This window comes from Centroberyx affinis, unplaced genomic scaffold (assembly GCF_046629955.1).
Source record: "Centroberyx affinis isolate AG114_WGS23_722 - 3 ecotype Tasmania unplaced genomic scaffold, CSIRO-AGI_Caff_v1 ptg003684l_1, whole genome shotgun sequence".
Lineage (NCBI taxonomy): Eukaryota > Metazoa > Chordata > Actinopteri > Beryciformes > Berycidae > Centroberyx > Centroberyx affinis.
This window is the reverse complement of record NW_027281579.1, coordinates 7,501-22,500: the sequence shown is the minus strand read 5'-3', so window position 1 is coordinate 22,500 and position 15,000 is coordinate 7,501. Positions and strand designations below refer to the sequence as shown.

At 50.8% G+C, this 15,000-nt stretch overlaps 1 protein-coding gene across 1 annotated transcript in view; it reads left to right on the top strand.

Moving 5' to 3' along the window:
- Window positions 1-1,175: 1,175 nt before the first annotated feature.
- Window positions 1,176-15,000, top strand: part of LOC139661966 (BAH and coiled-coil domain-containing protein 1-like) — a gene marked incomplete at both ends in the record, with an annotated part of 19,882 nt that continues 6,057 nt past the window's right edge. The window contains 9 exons of the mRNA XM_071540555.1: window positions 1,176-1,334; window positions 5,571-5,693; window positions 6,012-8,078; window positions 8,403-8,514; window positions 9,257-9,450; window positions 9,613-9,753; window positions 11,187-11,395; window positions 11,938-12,328; window positions 14,125-15,000. The exon at window positions 14,125-15,000 is cut by the window's right edge and continues 126 nt beyond it. Of these exons, the coding sequence (XP_071396656.1) occupies window positions 1,176-1,334; window positions 5,571-5,693; window positions 6,012-8,078; window positions 8,403-8,514; window positions 9,257-9,450; window positions 9,613-9,753; window positions 11,187-11,395; window positions 11,938-12,328; window positions 14,125-15,000 (4,272 nt within the window). The remainder of the gene's footprint in view (window positions 1,335-5,570; window positions 5,694-6,011; window positions 8,079-8,402; window positions 8,515-9,256; window positions 9,451-9,612; window positions 9,754-11,186; window positions 11,396-11,937; window positions 12,329-14,124) is intronic.

Genomic DNA, 15,000 nt, shown 5'->3' with positions numbered 1-15,000 from the left:
GTTGTTCCACTAAATGAGAACACGCTGATAAGTGGAGATTCATTCAAACCGAGCCAAACTGAGCTGAGCCTGTTCGCTCTTTCCCCTCCTCGCCACTGAAACCGTTTGATTCAAAAGGACCTGAAAGTCTGAACCTGGTCTTAGTCTCGTCTTAGGCTGGGTTCACACCACGGGCCTTCATGCTCATTTCCAAAACTGCTGCTCATATCTGAATTTTCTGGATGACTGTTCATGAACTGACAGCGATGTCAAAAAGAAACGCGCGTGCAGAGTAACAATAACATCCGTTTCTCTACCCAAGCTTCTCCGGATTGAACATATTTCCTTTTTTGTATATGTGTCTTTGAGTTTAACTGAATCGAGGCATTTCCCCAGATACAAATCAAATCTTTCTGTTGTTGCGTCCTCCATACGAACGCTCAGAACGGCTCAGCCAAGCCGCCTTGGTGCTAAAACGATGCCAATGTCTCAGGTGAATGACATAAGATGTAATTATTATAATGGCGACGCTGACAAATTCCGATTTGAGCGTTCAAATACAAGTTGAGTGGAGGTTGCATGCCTCTGGATCCAGTTTTGTAATCTATATCGATGTGGTTCAGATTGGAATTGAAGAAATGCAAGGTTTTTTTGCTGTTCGCAATCAGATCTGTGTCACATGTGAGGGGAAAAAAAACAGACAGCTTCAGTGTGAACAAAGCTTAAAAAGAACAGAGATGATCTTGTAACTGAGATGTTTCAGTGCGACAGACCCAGCAGGTATCAGGCAGAATCCAAGCGTGAAAAAGCATGAAACATTTGAATTCCTTTTTTTTTTACCTTTATTTATCCAGGGAAGTTTAACGGAACATGCGTGCTCTTTTCCAGCAACATCCTGTTTCACATTCACTCTTGGGAGCTGCCCAGTACAACCATTATTTTATTTTTTTTTGTCATTTTTTGGGCCATTTTCACCTTTATTCCACAGTTGAAAGTAGAGATAGACAGGAAAGATTGGGAGAGAGAGAGGGGAATGACATGCGACAAAAGGTCCTGGGCCGGATTCGAACTGCAGACTTATACTGAGAAGTGTCTTGCTCAAGGACACCTCTGCAGTCTTATCCCTCCCCTCCTCCCATGTGGTTCAGGATTTGAACCTCTAACCCCTAACCCTCTCTCCTCTCTGTGTCTCTCAGGTGCTTCCTTCATGGGTTCCTTCCTGGCTAGCAGTTTGGGGTCCCCCCCCTCCCACCCTGCTCACCCCTCGGGGCCCCCTGCCTCGCCCTCCTCCCCCTCCTACAGGGGCGGACCCCACTCCAGCGCTTCCCCCATTTGGTTCCCCCATTCACACGAAGGTAAGACACACACACACACACACACACACACACAGAGAGAATGAGGCAGCCCAGAGTGCTTGGGTCTCTGGTTAATCCTGGGTCTTGGTTTGGGATTAGATAGAGACGGAGTCATTAAGTGGTTTAACCAGCGCTGAGCTGAGGCCAAACACACACAGCAGCAACGCCTCAGAGGATGCTACTTATAGACACACACACACACACACACATCACACATCACACACACACACACACACACACCACTCCATGCTGGCTCTGAGTCAGCAAGCGTATGGCTTTGCGTCTCTGTGTGTCTCCTAGTTCAGTGTTCGAACTCTTAAAACTCATACACAAGCAAAACGTTGTTCCTCTCTTCTTTAATAACTCCTTCAAAAAAATTGGAAATCTGTTTCGTGCTTCTTGCCTTGACACACACACACACACACACACACACACACATACAGTGTAATAAATAACATTATAATCGACAGTAATTCAAAAAGCAGCTCGATGTCGATCCCTCCTGCTGACACAATCCTACGCTGTCGCTCCCCCTTTCACCCCCTCTTCCCCCACCTGCTTCAAGGGGTTCGCATCAAGTTTCAGGACCCTGCTTCACCCCCCCCCCAACTCCCCCCTCCACACACACACACACCTCCCCCCCTGAAACGTACCCCCCATTTCCACCATCCTCTCTTCTTCCACAGCCCCCTCCCCCCCCTGACCGCAGCCCCACCCTCAGGGCCCCTTCTGGGCTAACCGACCTCCAACGGCCCCCTTCCTGATCAGACACGCAAGCACACACACACACACACACACAGTCACATACACACACACACACACACACACAGACACACACACATGCGCATCCACATGCATCATGTCCTCTTTTGACTGTTAACCGTTTGTGGTCAATGAGTGAGGGTGACTTAGTTATCTGTCCCTTTCAGGTACATGTGTGTGCATGTGTGCATGTGTGTGTGTGTGTGTGTGTGTGTGCATACAAGAGCATTTCTCTACTGACAGTGAGATGAGACTTCAACAGAAAGACAGCTTCCGCTGCAGGCGGTGTTTCTCAACTAACTGAAAACGGTCAGAATCAGAATTTCACGTTTCACCGGTTCCCAGCAAACTGAGCGAGCGAGCGAGCGATAACGGCCGGCGATATCGCTGTGGAAAATGACTTGACGTGGTCCGAACTGTGTCGCTGAGGTACACAGTGAGAAACCAATCAGCTTTTCAATTTTTTTTTATTTTGAGCTCTTTTCCTGTGTCGTTTTCCTATGAAAATGAGTTTCTAAACCTAAACTTGGAAAAAACACATGATAGAGCGCAATCTAATGCTCTAAAAATCAACCTTTAATCAGATCTGACAACTGTATCAATTATGACTTAATTTCCAGTATACATGAAATGGTCTATCTGCAACCACTTGACCAAACAGTAGCTAGCCTATAGATTTGTTAGGAAGTACAAGCCCAGTTTTCCCACTAATAGCCACAGATTAGAGGTTTGGTGTAACTGAAAAATGTCGCTGAAATCGTGACAACAGCGCCAATTTTTGAGGCAAGAGTGTGTGTGGAGAGCTTCATTGAAACTACTAGAGACTATGCTATTTACTTTTTCGTGCCTTTCTGCTGTTCACTCAATAAACAGAAATCGTGTAACATGACGTCAGCAAACTGCAGACAGCAGTTTACCAAGCCAGCCGGTCTGCGTTGCTTTATACTAAAGGAAACCAAAGAGACGAGACAGGAAGAGATCTAGAGAGTGGATAAGTGACCAAACCAGACACCAGAATTTAGGTGAATCTATGGCATTTCAGCCCCACTTTATTCTTACATTAAAAAAATCTTGCCCAATGCAGCTTTAAAGCATGAATGCAGACAAGGGTTTTATTTGTATAAATGCCTCACTTGTAGCTCATTGGGCGTTAAATAGCAACAGTTAAGCCCCCGAAAATGAGCGACTTAGTGCTAATGTCGCCCAGAGTGACTGTCTGGAATCAGATTCATAGAAAGAGTCGGAGAGCGAGGCTGCAGGAGAGAGAGGCAGTGAGAGAGAGAGTGGAGAGGGAGGGAGGGAGTGTGGAGGGAGAATGTGTGTGCCTATCAGACAGATTTTGTGTCTGTGTGGCTCACCTTTGATGTCTGAACACACACACACACACACACACACACACACCACACACACATGCACGAACACACACACGCACACACACTACAAATGATTGTTTTTAAGAATTCAAGCCAGGGAGCTCCGGTAGGCGGTCTGCCAGCTGGCCACGGTCCAGAGAGTGGAGCCTCGCCAGCACAGAGAGGAGAAACCTGGCCGCCACACACACACACACACACACACACACACACACACACACACACATACACACACATACACACTTATACACGCACACACACAGTCACAGATGAGACATATTCACGGACAAATGCACAGCAAAACAACACATATTCCCTCTCTCACACACAAACTCACACACCTATTCTCTCATACACACACACACACACCTATTCCCTCACACACACACACATACACACACACCTATTCCCTCACACACACACACACACACACTCGCTCGCTCTCTCGCTCTCCCTCTTCCACACCTGTCCTCGTCTTTTCTCCTCTCCCCGTTGCTCTCACTCCTCTCCTTACCTCCCTTTCTTCTGTCCTCTCATCTCTGCCATCTCAAAGCTCTCCACTTCCCTTTTCACTTCCTCCTTCATCTCGCCCACTTTACCCCCCCCCACCCCCCCACCCCCACCACCACCACCTCCCCCCACACCTCCCCCCTCTTCCCCTCCCCCTCACATCTCACAACAGCAGATTGGGGCTTTTCATATTGACAGCCCTACTCTCTCACTCTCTCCCTCTGTCTCTCTCTCTCTCTTTCTCTGTTATGCATTCAAACACTTCCTCTCTTGCCTTCTTCCCCTCCTTCTCTCCATTCCTCTTATTTCTCCCCCTCTTTTTCTGTCTCTCTTTCTTCTTCCCTCCCTTTCTCTTCTTCCTCCCCTCCTTCCCTCTCTCTCTCTCTCTCTCTCTCTCTCTTCCTCCCCTCTCTCCCTCCCTCCCTCCCTCCATCTGAGTTTTATCACTCATCATTACCCGGGGGATTGGCTTTAGATGGCTGATAGAGCCTTTTGGCTAATTGTCGCCATTTAGATTCACTGGTTGTTAACCAGTCAGAGTAATCACACACACACACACACACACATACACGCTCATGCATTTACATACAGCATGCACACACATAAACACACTCGCAGACACGCTAACTCCCACACACACACACACACACACACACAGTGAGAGCAGTGAGGGGGTGTTGGTGGTTTTGCAGTGCGACTGTGGAATGCGTAGGATGAGTTTTTATGGAGTGCTGTTTACTTTGGCCACCACCGTTAAACTTTTAACGGCTGCCAATTAACGGGCCGGCAAGGACACTCTGTGGGGCATGAAACCAGCTGCTGGAGGACACACACACTCTCTCTCTCACACACACACACACACACACACACAAACACACACACGATCCAAGCCTTTTGGCTGCTTAATGTGGAGATGTGTGCCCTCTGTGCGGTGTATATGCGTGTGTTTGCATGCTTGTATGTGAGCTCACACGTTACCTGTGTGTGTGTGTCGGTGGTGGTTTAGCAGTTTCCCCCCCACATAAATAACCCCCCCCACCCCCACCCCCCACCCATCCATACACCCATCCTCCCCCATCCCCACAACCAAAAAAGACCTCCTCTATCCCAGGATGCAGTTCAACGTCCTTGAAGGCGAGGAACAGAGTGGAACGTCCATTTACCTCCCAGTGACCTCCTGGGAAGAGCTGAGTGTGTGTGGGTGTGTGTGTGTGTGTGTGTGTGTGTGTGTTGGGGGGGGCGTGCAATGGTTCGTACTATTTGTCTTGGGTTTGGGAAAAATGTGTTTTGTAGAAGAGCAAATTCCATCCAGTTAAATGCTGCGAACTCTTGGCAGTGGCTGTCGGCTGTGGTTTTTGTCACCACTTTGTCCACTGTAAATAATGTCAACTCGTGTGGTGTGTTTGCGCAAAAAGTGCATTTATGGTGAAAGTAGCACTAACCGGCCATATTTTTTCTGTGTTTTCCAAAATGGCCCCATTTCATGATAGATTGTAGAGATAAACTGTTTGTTTAGAGGGCTGCTGAATGTCGATGCTGGAGAGAAACATCAATTCTTCCTCTCTCTCTCTTTCTCTCTCCCTCCCTCTATCAGGGTATCCCCGCTATTCTGGAAGTCTTGCTTCTCCCTTCCTCCCCATGAGTCCCCTGGATCACCATAGCAACGGTCTCAGCAACGGTCTCTATGGACAGCACCGCTTCTATGAAACTCAGAAAGGTAGGTGTTGGTGTGTGAGAGTGAGAAATAGTGTTAGATGTAATACTTTAAGCTGCTTAATCAGCACTCACCACAGAAATAAGAACAGCTGGTAACTATCACAGAATCCAGTCTTTCAAGTTCCCGACTTCTGATTCCTTTTTCTCCAGATATCATTCCAGAAACACATTGTGAAATAGTAATTTTAATGAAACTTTATGAAAAATTGTGTTTTGAAACAGCCATATTGCAGCTGACATTTGAATCCTCTCTAGATTTTTTATGAAACTCTTAAATCAAGCGATCCATTGTCCCCTCTATTCCTGTTTTTTTTTCCAGATCACTTCTACCTGAGAGGCCTTCCTGCCCAGCCCGCTCTGCTCTCCGCCAATCACAGCCTTCCGCCTCTGTCCAGGACCGCCCCTGGCCACCCGCTGGGCTCCTGCAGCCGAGAGACGGACACGGGTGGAGGAGGAGGAGGTGGAGGAGGAGGCGGGAAGAGCGCTAAGGAGGCGGCGGAGAAAGGCGTGTCGTCTGCGTCGAAGGAGAAGGAGCGATCGAGCACCAAGGAGCGGCAGCAGGAGAGCAAAGACAAACACCATCAGCTCCACCATCACCACCCTCACCAGACGAACGCCGCCACCACGCCGCCCGGCCACCACCAAGCGTACCCCCACCCTCACCACGCTCTCCCCCCTCACCTCACGCCCCTCGGCAGGGAGGAAGACCACAGACACTCGCTGGAGCGACACAAAGAGTACAGAGACAGCGACTCGGCCGGTCAGGGGACAAAACACTTGAGCACCTGTAAACTGTCCGGCGGTTCTGCGGCGGAGACGGGAACCAAGGGGGGAGCGCTGAGCAGTTGCAGCGGCGGAGGGGGGAGACCTCCGTCGGGAGGCGCCAGGCGGTGCTCCAAGGAGGGACCGGTGAGCGGGGAGATGAGGATCAGCGAATCCCCGACTTCCTCCTCCGAATGTATGAGGAGAGGAGCGGCCGCGGCGACAGCCATCCTGGCGCCTCCGACCCCCCACTCTGTGCCCTCCTACTCCATGCCTCCTCCTCCCCCTCCGCCACCCCCTCCTCACCCCTTGCACATGGGCTCCACCGTGGCAGGCGGGTGGCTGCATCACCCCCATCACCACCCGCACCCTGAGTTTTACTGCCCCCCGGCCCCTCTCGCCCTGGCCACCTCCAAAGATCCAGCGTCCGCCCCCGGAGCGTCCGGCAGGGAGGCGAAAGTCACCGGCCCCACTTACGTTCCCTCAGTCGGGCCGCTGGGAGACCTGGCAGCCCCCGGAGCGGGAGGAGGTGGGAGGAAAGGAGACGACAAGGGAGCCGAGAAGAGCGGAGGAGGGTCCTACGAAAGTCCTTCTCACCTCCTCGTCCAGCCCGGCAGCTGCCAGAGGAAGGACCAGTCCCAGCCGCACCAGCAGCAGCTGGGCTACGGCAAGGCGGACAAACCTCCCGACTGGAGCCACAGCCACCAGACGCAGCACTCCCACAAAAACAACCCCAACCCCGGAGCCCAGTCTGAGCTGCGGTCCTGCAGCCTGGAGGCCTCGTCTTCCTCCAGAGACGTGGAGATCCTGGATGATATTTATCGGCCCTCGCTCCCTCTGGAGGCCCAGGGGACGCACCCCGCCGCTGGACACGGCACATCCAAGAACGGCCCCTACGCCAGCACCCCTCCCTTCAGGGACTGCTCCCACTCAGGTCCTCATCCTGACGGGAAGGTGGGGTCGGGGGCGGCGGTTCCGAGGGAGGGGCAGAAGGTTGCTAGGATACGGCACCAGCAGCACAGCAGCCATGGGGCCGGTGCAGAAGAGAAGGGAAGAGAGGGGGGACAGACGGCACCCTCCTGGGGGGCGCGAGGCGGCCACCAAGAGGACCAGAGGAAAAACTCCCATCATGCAACAGTTGGCAACAGTGAAGTAAGAGGGGTCAGCAGCAGGGCTCCAAACTCCCACCACAACCAGCCCCAGCCTCAGCCGCCTCCCCCTCAGTCCCGCTCCTCTCCCCACTCCGCCGAGGGCGAGGGCAGCGCCATGAAGAATCTAATGAACTACAGCTCCCAGCAGCCTTTGCTGCTGCCCCAGCGGAGCCCCTTCGGAGGTCTGGGCTGCCTCAAGCAGGGCGGAGACAGATCGGAGAGGGGGGAGAGAGGAGGCAGAAGCAACGCCTCCCCGCAGGACCCCCCGAAACAGCCGCTCCCTCCCCGCCGAGGCTCCGCCAACGAGGGGGAGAGAGGGGAGAGAGGCGGGAAGGAGGCGGGGGAGGCGGGGGAGGGGGAGGTGCGGCAGCCTCCGGTGGGGATCGCTGTTGCAGTAGCCAGGCCCCCCCATCGTCCCCCAGACACCCCCCCTGGACACAGCAGACAGGGCAGGGTGCTGCCCAGCATGAAAGGTCAGACGCCATCTATGTTCCTCGCTCTGAAAGTCAATTAATGCTATTTCTGTTCTCTACAGAAATTCCACCCTAAAACACACAAACAGTTGATATCTAACAGTGTAAGAGTATCCGAGGGTGGATTTTTCCTTTAAAGGAGCAGAGAAACTTTAATAGTAACCACAATGTCTGCGATAGGCTATGCTTTGGGGGGTTTGAAAAGTTGCCATCTCGTGATATTTTGGGTGTGTGTGTGTGTGTGTGTGTGTGTGTGTGTGTGTGTGTGTTTTTGAGGGTTGCCGTAAGCGTGCTGACACTCCCTCTGTTGTATTTGCGATTCAGGAGTGTCGCGCTCTGTGTATCCGCTGGGTCGGGAGGCGGAGGAGAGGAAGAGGATGACAGAGGAACAGATCAGCCTTCATCACCTGGACAGAGACAGAGAAATGCTCATCAGGTACGCCACACACACGCACACACACACACACGCACACACACACACACACACACACAGACGCAGACACGTACACGCAAAGATGTAGACACTTAAATACATAAATACAGAAACATACAGTACATATACCTTTTGACACACACAGGCGCATAAACAGACACTCAGATACTGACAGAGTCACACACACACACACACACACACACACACACACACATACACAGTAGCATCTATTCATTTTTTCTCTCATCTGATAAGCTGCAGTTCTTTTATCCTCTCTGCTTCTCTCTCCCTCTCTGAGGCTCTGCTTCTCTTTTCTCTCATCCCCTCTCTCCATTTTACTCCTCTCACCCTTTGATGTAGTATTTCTCTCTCTCTCTCTCCCTCCCTCTCCCCCCTCTCCCCCTCTCCCTCTCTCTCTCTCTCTCTCTCTCTCTCTCTCTCAGAGATGAGGTGTGCTGCATTAATGTTACCAATACTGATGTGTCTGAAGTATCAGGCTCTTATTATGTAGTCATATTAAGGGAAGAAAACATATAATGAGAACTCAAAGGCCGGGCGGAGGATGATGGCCGTTCCTCTTGCCGTCACATTTTTTTTTTTTTTTTCATGATGATGATAATGATAGCGGTGGTAATGAAGATGATGAGGATGAAGATAATGATGATAATCATGATGATGATGACAATAAGAGGGATAATAAAGATAATAACAAAGCCCCCCCCCCCCCCTTTTCTCGCTACAAAAGGGAAAACAAGGATCGGGTGGAGTTTGCCAGGATCCACCCCTCTAGCAGTTGCCACGGCGACCTGACCTCTCACCTCTTGGTCCCCGGTGGAGCCAGCCAGTTAGGGGCGGACCCTTCTGCACACGCTCACCCGGCCCATCACCATTGGATGCCGAGGACAGGAAGTCCCTCCCTCTGGATGGGCCATTCATATAGTGAGTAGTGTTGTTTTCACTTTTTTGGAGTTATCTACTTTAGATTTTCTCTATTTCTCTGCAGCAAAACAGACATGTATTTATTTATATATATTTAAATGTCGCAGATTATTTCTTTATCTCAGTACTCATTTGACCGTGTCTTGTGTCTGTGTGTTCCAGGTCTGGGCCATGTGGGGATGAGCCCAGGCTTCCCGCCCGGTCTGCCCAGCCCTCTGCAGCCCGTCCTGGGCTCGCTCACCCAGGACCCCAACACCCCGCTGGTGGTCCTTCCTACAGAAACGGGACCGCATCACCCCCTCGGTAAGGCTGAGCTCACACTCACAACGACAGTACACACCCACAACCACATGGCTGCACACACACACACACACACACACACACACACACGACCAGCACAGCCTGCATTCATAACTTCCCACCCATACATGCTGCCTTGCCAGCCTGTCCCTGTCTTTCTCTCCCTCCCTCCCTGCCTCCCTCCAGTTGTACCATCAGAGGCCTTGCCATTTCTCTCCCAGAGTTTTAGTATCATTGGCTAATCATAGTAAAATGCTCAACTAAGTCTCTCTGTCAGCGGCGCTGTGTTTTATAGCTTTGTTAATGGGAGCAGCTATTCCATCGCCCCCCTCTCCGGGTGCCCAGTGTTATGCAAACCATTTTAACTGGCGCTCATCTCTTTTTGCGGTGGCTAACTGGTGGACTGATGCTGGGGAAGAGGAGTGTGTGTGTGTGTGTGTGTGTGTGTGTGTGTGTGTGTGTGTGTGTGTGTGTGCGTGTGTGTGTGTGTGAGGGTGCATCTGAAGTTAAGAGTGTGAGTTGTGTTAGTGTTTTAGTGTCTGGAAAAACATGAGACATTGCTCAGTGTTAAGGGTTGTGTTGTACATCTCAGCCATTGCCAGAGAGAAAGAGATAGAGTGTGTGTGTGTGCGTGTGTGTGTGTCTGTGTGTGTGTGTGTGTCAACGCTGCTTTGCAAACAGGCTGTGAAATTTAATTATCTCCCGCCTCCCTTGCCTCGCTCCGTGGGAGTTCCTGCAGAGAGGGGAAGTGCATCCACTGAACCCTTCCCCTGGGAAACATTAGCCCACTCAGGCTAATCTCACAGAACAAAGGTTCCCAGCGACAAGGCAGCCAAGGAGCGATGTGTGTGTGTGTGTGTGCGCCTGAATTCATATGTGCCCAGGGTGGGGCTTTTGCAGAAAATGTGTGTTTCCCCCGCACTGAAAGACACCACCATTAGAAATAGAGAGATAAAAAGAGAGAGAGAGAAGGAGAGAGAGAGAAAGCAAGTGAATGGGGGATGTGGAGCATGCATCCAGGATTCATTGGTTGTGTCTGAAGCTCAAGGCTGAGGCCAGCACACACACCACTGATGTTATTCCTTCAGTTAAGATGGCCGAAACCGGGCCTGCCATCCTGTGACACAGTTTCTCTTAATGACTTTCTCGGCTGCAGCGCTCCGAGAAAGTATTTATATTTCTGTGGCGACCGGCCGCTTTGCTGCTTAATAATTCAAAAAGTTTGATAGTGTGAGTTTGCCAGGAGTAATTTTGTGTTTCAAGTGTAAAGCTTCTTTCTTTCTACCCCAATCCTTTCATTTCTTTTCATTTCTGTTCGTAAGTGCTTTATGAAATCCACATAATACAAGAGAATTACAGATTTCAGATCAAAGAAAAGGCTGATTACCCACTCTCTCTCTCTCTGTCACTCTCTTTCTATCTGTTTCTTCCTCTAGATGTGTTGGAACAGTCAGGACTTTGGCCGCCTGTATACGGAGGCCGGGGCCCCCCTCCTCACCTGCAGCATCACTCCGTCTACTCCCGCTCCTCGTTCCTACGGCAACAGGAGCTGTACGCCCTGCAGCATCAGCACCACCAGCAGCAGCAGCAGCAGCAGCAGCAGCAGCAGCGAGCCATGGAGCACATGCACCGACACTTGGGACAGGTAGGACTCACATTCATAACCAAGACACACGTGAAATACTGTTAACAATATCATTTCTCCTCTGGCTGCCATGGAACACACATATTGTTGTGAAACTGTCGGCACACACGGATCAGGAAGTTTGGAAATACTAAGAGCTGAAGCCAAAGTTCATGTTCCTGCTTGAAGGATTCAGTAGCAGAATGCAGTGCTGATTTGGTTAGAGATGTTCTCGCATATAGCTCAAATATTCTGATTTCTCAATGCCAAGAAAAAAGTTTGCAAGGTCATACTCAGCATGTTTGTTTAAGAAATCAGTATAAGACATTTTAAAGCAGAAATCCTCAATGTCCTTGTTTTCACAACATCTTTGTTGCTGTTTAGAACAGCAAATATAAAAGCTCTCATGACCTGTGTATAGGTTGAATCACTACTGGGTTGTAGCTACAAAGTAGCTAAACAGACATTTATATATATGACAATTTTGTGGATTTTTCTTTTAACTACTTCTTTTCTTCCTCTCCCTCCTCCTCCTCTTTTCCTCTCCCTCCCCTCTTTCGCAGAGGAAACCCGAGGAGCATGCCATCACTATCGAAGACTCTCCTCATGAATCTTCAGCATCCAGAACCCCCTCCTCTTCATCCTCCTCTTCCTCCTCCTCCTGCTCCTCTTCTCGTGCGGCCAAACCCTTCTCCCACACCCCTCCTCCCCCGAAGACGTCCACTCCGTCTCCAGGCTTGTGTCCCAGCAGTCGTCAGTCCCCCTGCTACCACTCCCCGTCCAGACGACCTCACCCGCCCAACCCTCTGAACCCGGCGCCCAGCCCGGCCGCAGCGGCGCCCCGCTCCCCGGCGCTCAGCCCCGCCCCTTCACACCTGTCCAAAGGGTCGGAGAGGGGCAGCGACAGGGGAGAGGGGCAGCCACCTCAGGACTACCCACAATCCTTAGAGCCAGGTGGGTTCGGTTTGGAGAAGCCACTAGGTTGATGTATGAATGCCATGTCAGAAACTAATGTTTTGGCTCACGTGCCAGCGGCTGGTAGTGAAAAAATGTGAAAGTGAAAAAAATTAACTGCCAAGAATAAGTTTATTTAACTGGGACCAAGTATAATAAAAAAAAAACATAAACATCCAAGAGGTCTGATGCATTGTACAGCTATATAGCTAGACCGCTAATTTTATTTTTATATTTTTATATTTTTATATATTTTAATTAACACACTTCTTTCATATAAATCACCCTACCTGTTTTCAGTGCTATTTCATCAGGTACTGTGTGTTAATTTAAAACTTGCTCACTCACTTACCCAGTGGATCAATTTGGTAATTCATCATGCAGTGCAGAAGAATTTAGATTACAAGAGAACATTTTGAAGCAGAGTTTCAAAGTTTGAAAACAGGGAAAGAACAAATACTGTATAATCTGTATGTAATCCAAGACATTCAAATGTCATCGTCTCAAAAGTTAGCGGCCCTTGTGGCGGGTGAAACTTATTGATTTATCCACCAAAGCCAAATTTTGGCACTTTGTGGGTGGTAATTTCAGATCCTGTATGAATGATTTCTGTCCTGAATTTCACACTTCTCAAACTGAAAACTGGATGCCGTCCACACCCAAACAACGAAAAAAAGAAACCAGATCCTTTGTCGTTCCTTTATCAGTCTCTGCTGAGAGCAGAGAAATAATGGTTCAAACATTTCTGAGGGTTAAGACCCGCGCCAGTCACCATTAACCACAGAGATTGAGAGGGAGGAGGACGGGTAGACAGATAGATAAAGAAAATATAGAGACACAGCAAAATGGGAGAGACAAGACAGAAATAGAGTGAGAGAGAGAGCGAGAGAGAGAGAGAGCGAGAGAGAGAGATGGAAGATACTGCTAGAAATGTAGGAGCGCTGGTCTTTGAAGCATGGTATTCTTTGATTTTGGTGAAAGTGTTTGAAGCATGGATGCTCCCTTGGTCTATGTGCCCTTGAGCGCGCGTGCATGTGTGTGTGTGTGTGTGTGTGTGTGTGTGTGTGTGTGTGTGTGCGTGCACTCTTCTCTGTGCAAGAAAAAGAGGGACAGGAGGCAGGTCAGCCATTAAGGCCAGAGAAAGATTATGGACACACAGTGTGAGTGTGTGTGTGTGTGTGAGTGAGAGAGAGTGTATCTGTGCACGCATACACACGTGTGTATTTGCGTGCATGTGTGTGTGTGTGTGTCAGAAGTGGAAGGTCAGTGAAAATTTTCAGACGGACCCTCCTTATCCTTCAGGGGTCCTTGAGAAGAAGCAGGCGGAAGGATACGCATTCATCTGGCTGCGTTGTCAGGGGGGCGGAGGGATACCATCAATAACACAGCGCAGGGGTGACAGGGCCGGCGCTGCAATCACAGGAAAACGGCAGGGTGTCATCAATATCCCACATAGATCTATACACTCACTCACACTCCTGCACACACACACACACATACACACACACACACACACACACACACACACCCTATGTTCTTTGCACCCTGCTGTCTGTGTATTATGCCAACTGTAATCATGTGCTTCACCCCCTCTGCCTGAACAGAATGGCAATGAACAGTCAATGTGGAATTTAAAAAGGCTCCAGGCTCGACTTAAAGAGAAACCCAGAAGCGTAGAGAGATTTTCTATTTTCCTCAGATGCTTGTAAAGAATTATTACATGTATGAGGGACTGTGAAGAGGTTGCATCTTAGAAAACTGGCTAATTGAGCGATTTATTCTTGTCTTTCCTCCAGATCTGCCACCTGTTTACACCTACCCTTCCATCGCCATGGGTTACAAGGCCGGGCCCTCGCCTCCAGAGGCCCGATTGGCTGAACCGGCCACCACGGAGGCGGAGCCAGCACAACCCGATTCCAAGTCCCTCCCACACCCTTGCCACATCCAGCCTCTCCCTGAGGAAGAGGTAGGGAGAGAAGAAGAAGAAGAAGAAGAAGAAGAGAAGGATTGTGAAGTGGTGGAGTCCCAGAGTGGAGGTGCAGCGGTAGAGAGGGAGGAAAGGAGGGCAGAAGGGACGGGACGCCCCGTGTTGGAGTCCGCTCTGTCCCACGGCGAGAGCAAGATTTCTGGAGTGCCGCCATGCCTTGCCTCGTTTCCAGCCCCGGCTCCAGTCCCAGAGCCGGCCTGCCAGGCCACAGCCGCAGGCAAAGCCCAGAAAGGAGAGCTGTCTCTGGGATGCCCGGGCCAGAAGGCCGGCCTGGAGGAGACCCAGCCACCCAAAGACCAGGAGGAGGAGGAGGAGGAGGAGGAGGGGGAGCGTGGAAAAGAGGACATGGAGGAGGACGAAGAGGAGAAAAGCGAGTCTGAACCAGCAGGATGTACTGTCTCTGTGCCTCTGGAGCTCATTGGAGAAGAGGAGGAGAAGCAGGAGGAGGAAGGCGGCAAAGATGGAGAGAATGTAGAGGTGGTTGAAGACGAGGAGGAGGAGGAGGAGCAGGGGAGGGGGAGGAGTCCAGGCGGGGTTTCAGTGGAGCTAATAGGCAGCTCTCCTCCCTCCTCTCCCCCCCTTCTCCCTCCCACCTCCAGCGCGGCGGCCGAGCTCCAAGGCGCCTACATGTGGAGCCTGGAGCTGCTGATCGCCGCGGCCCTGTGCGCCACCCGGGACGCCCTGT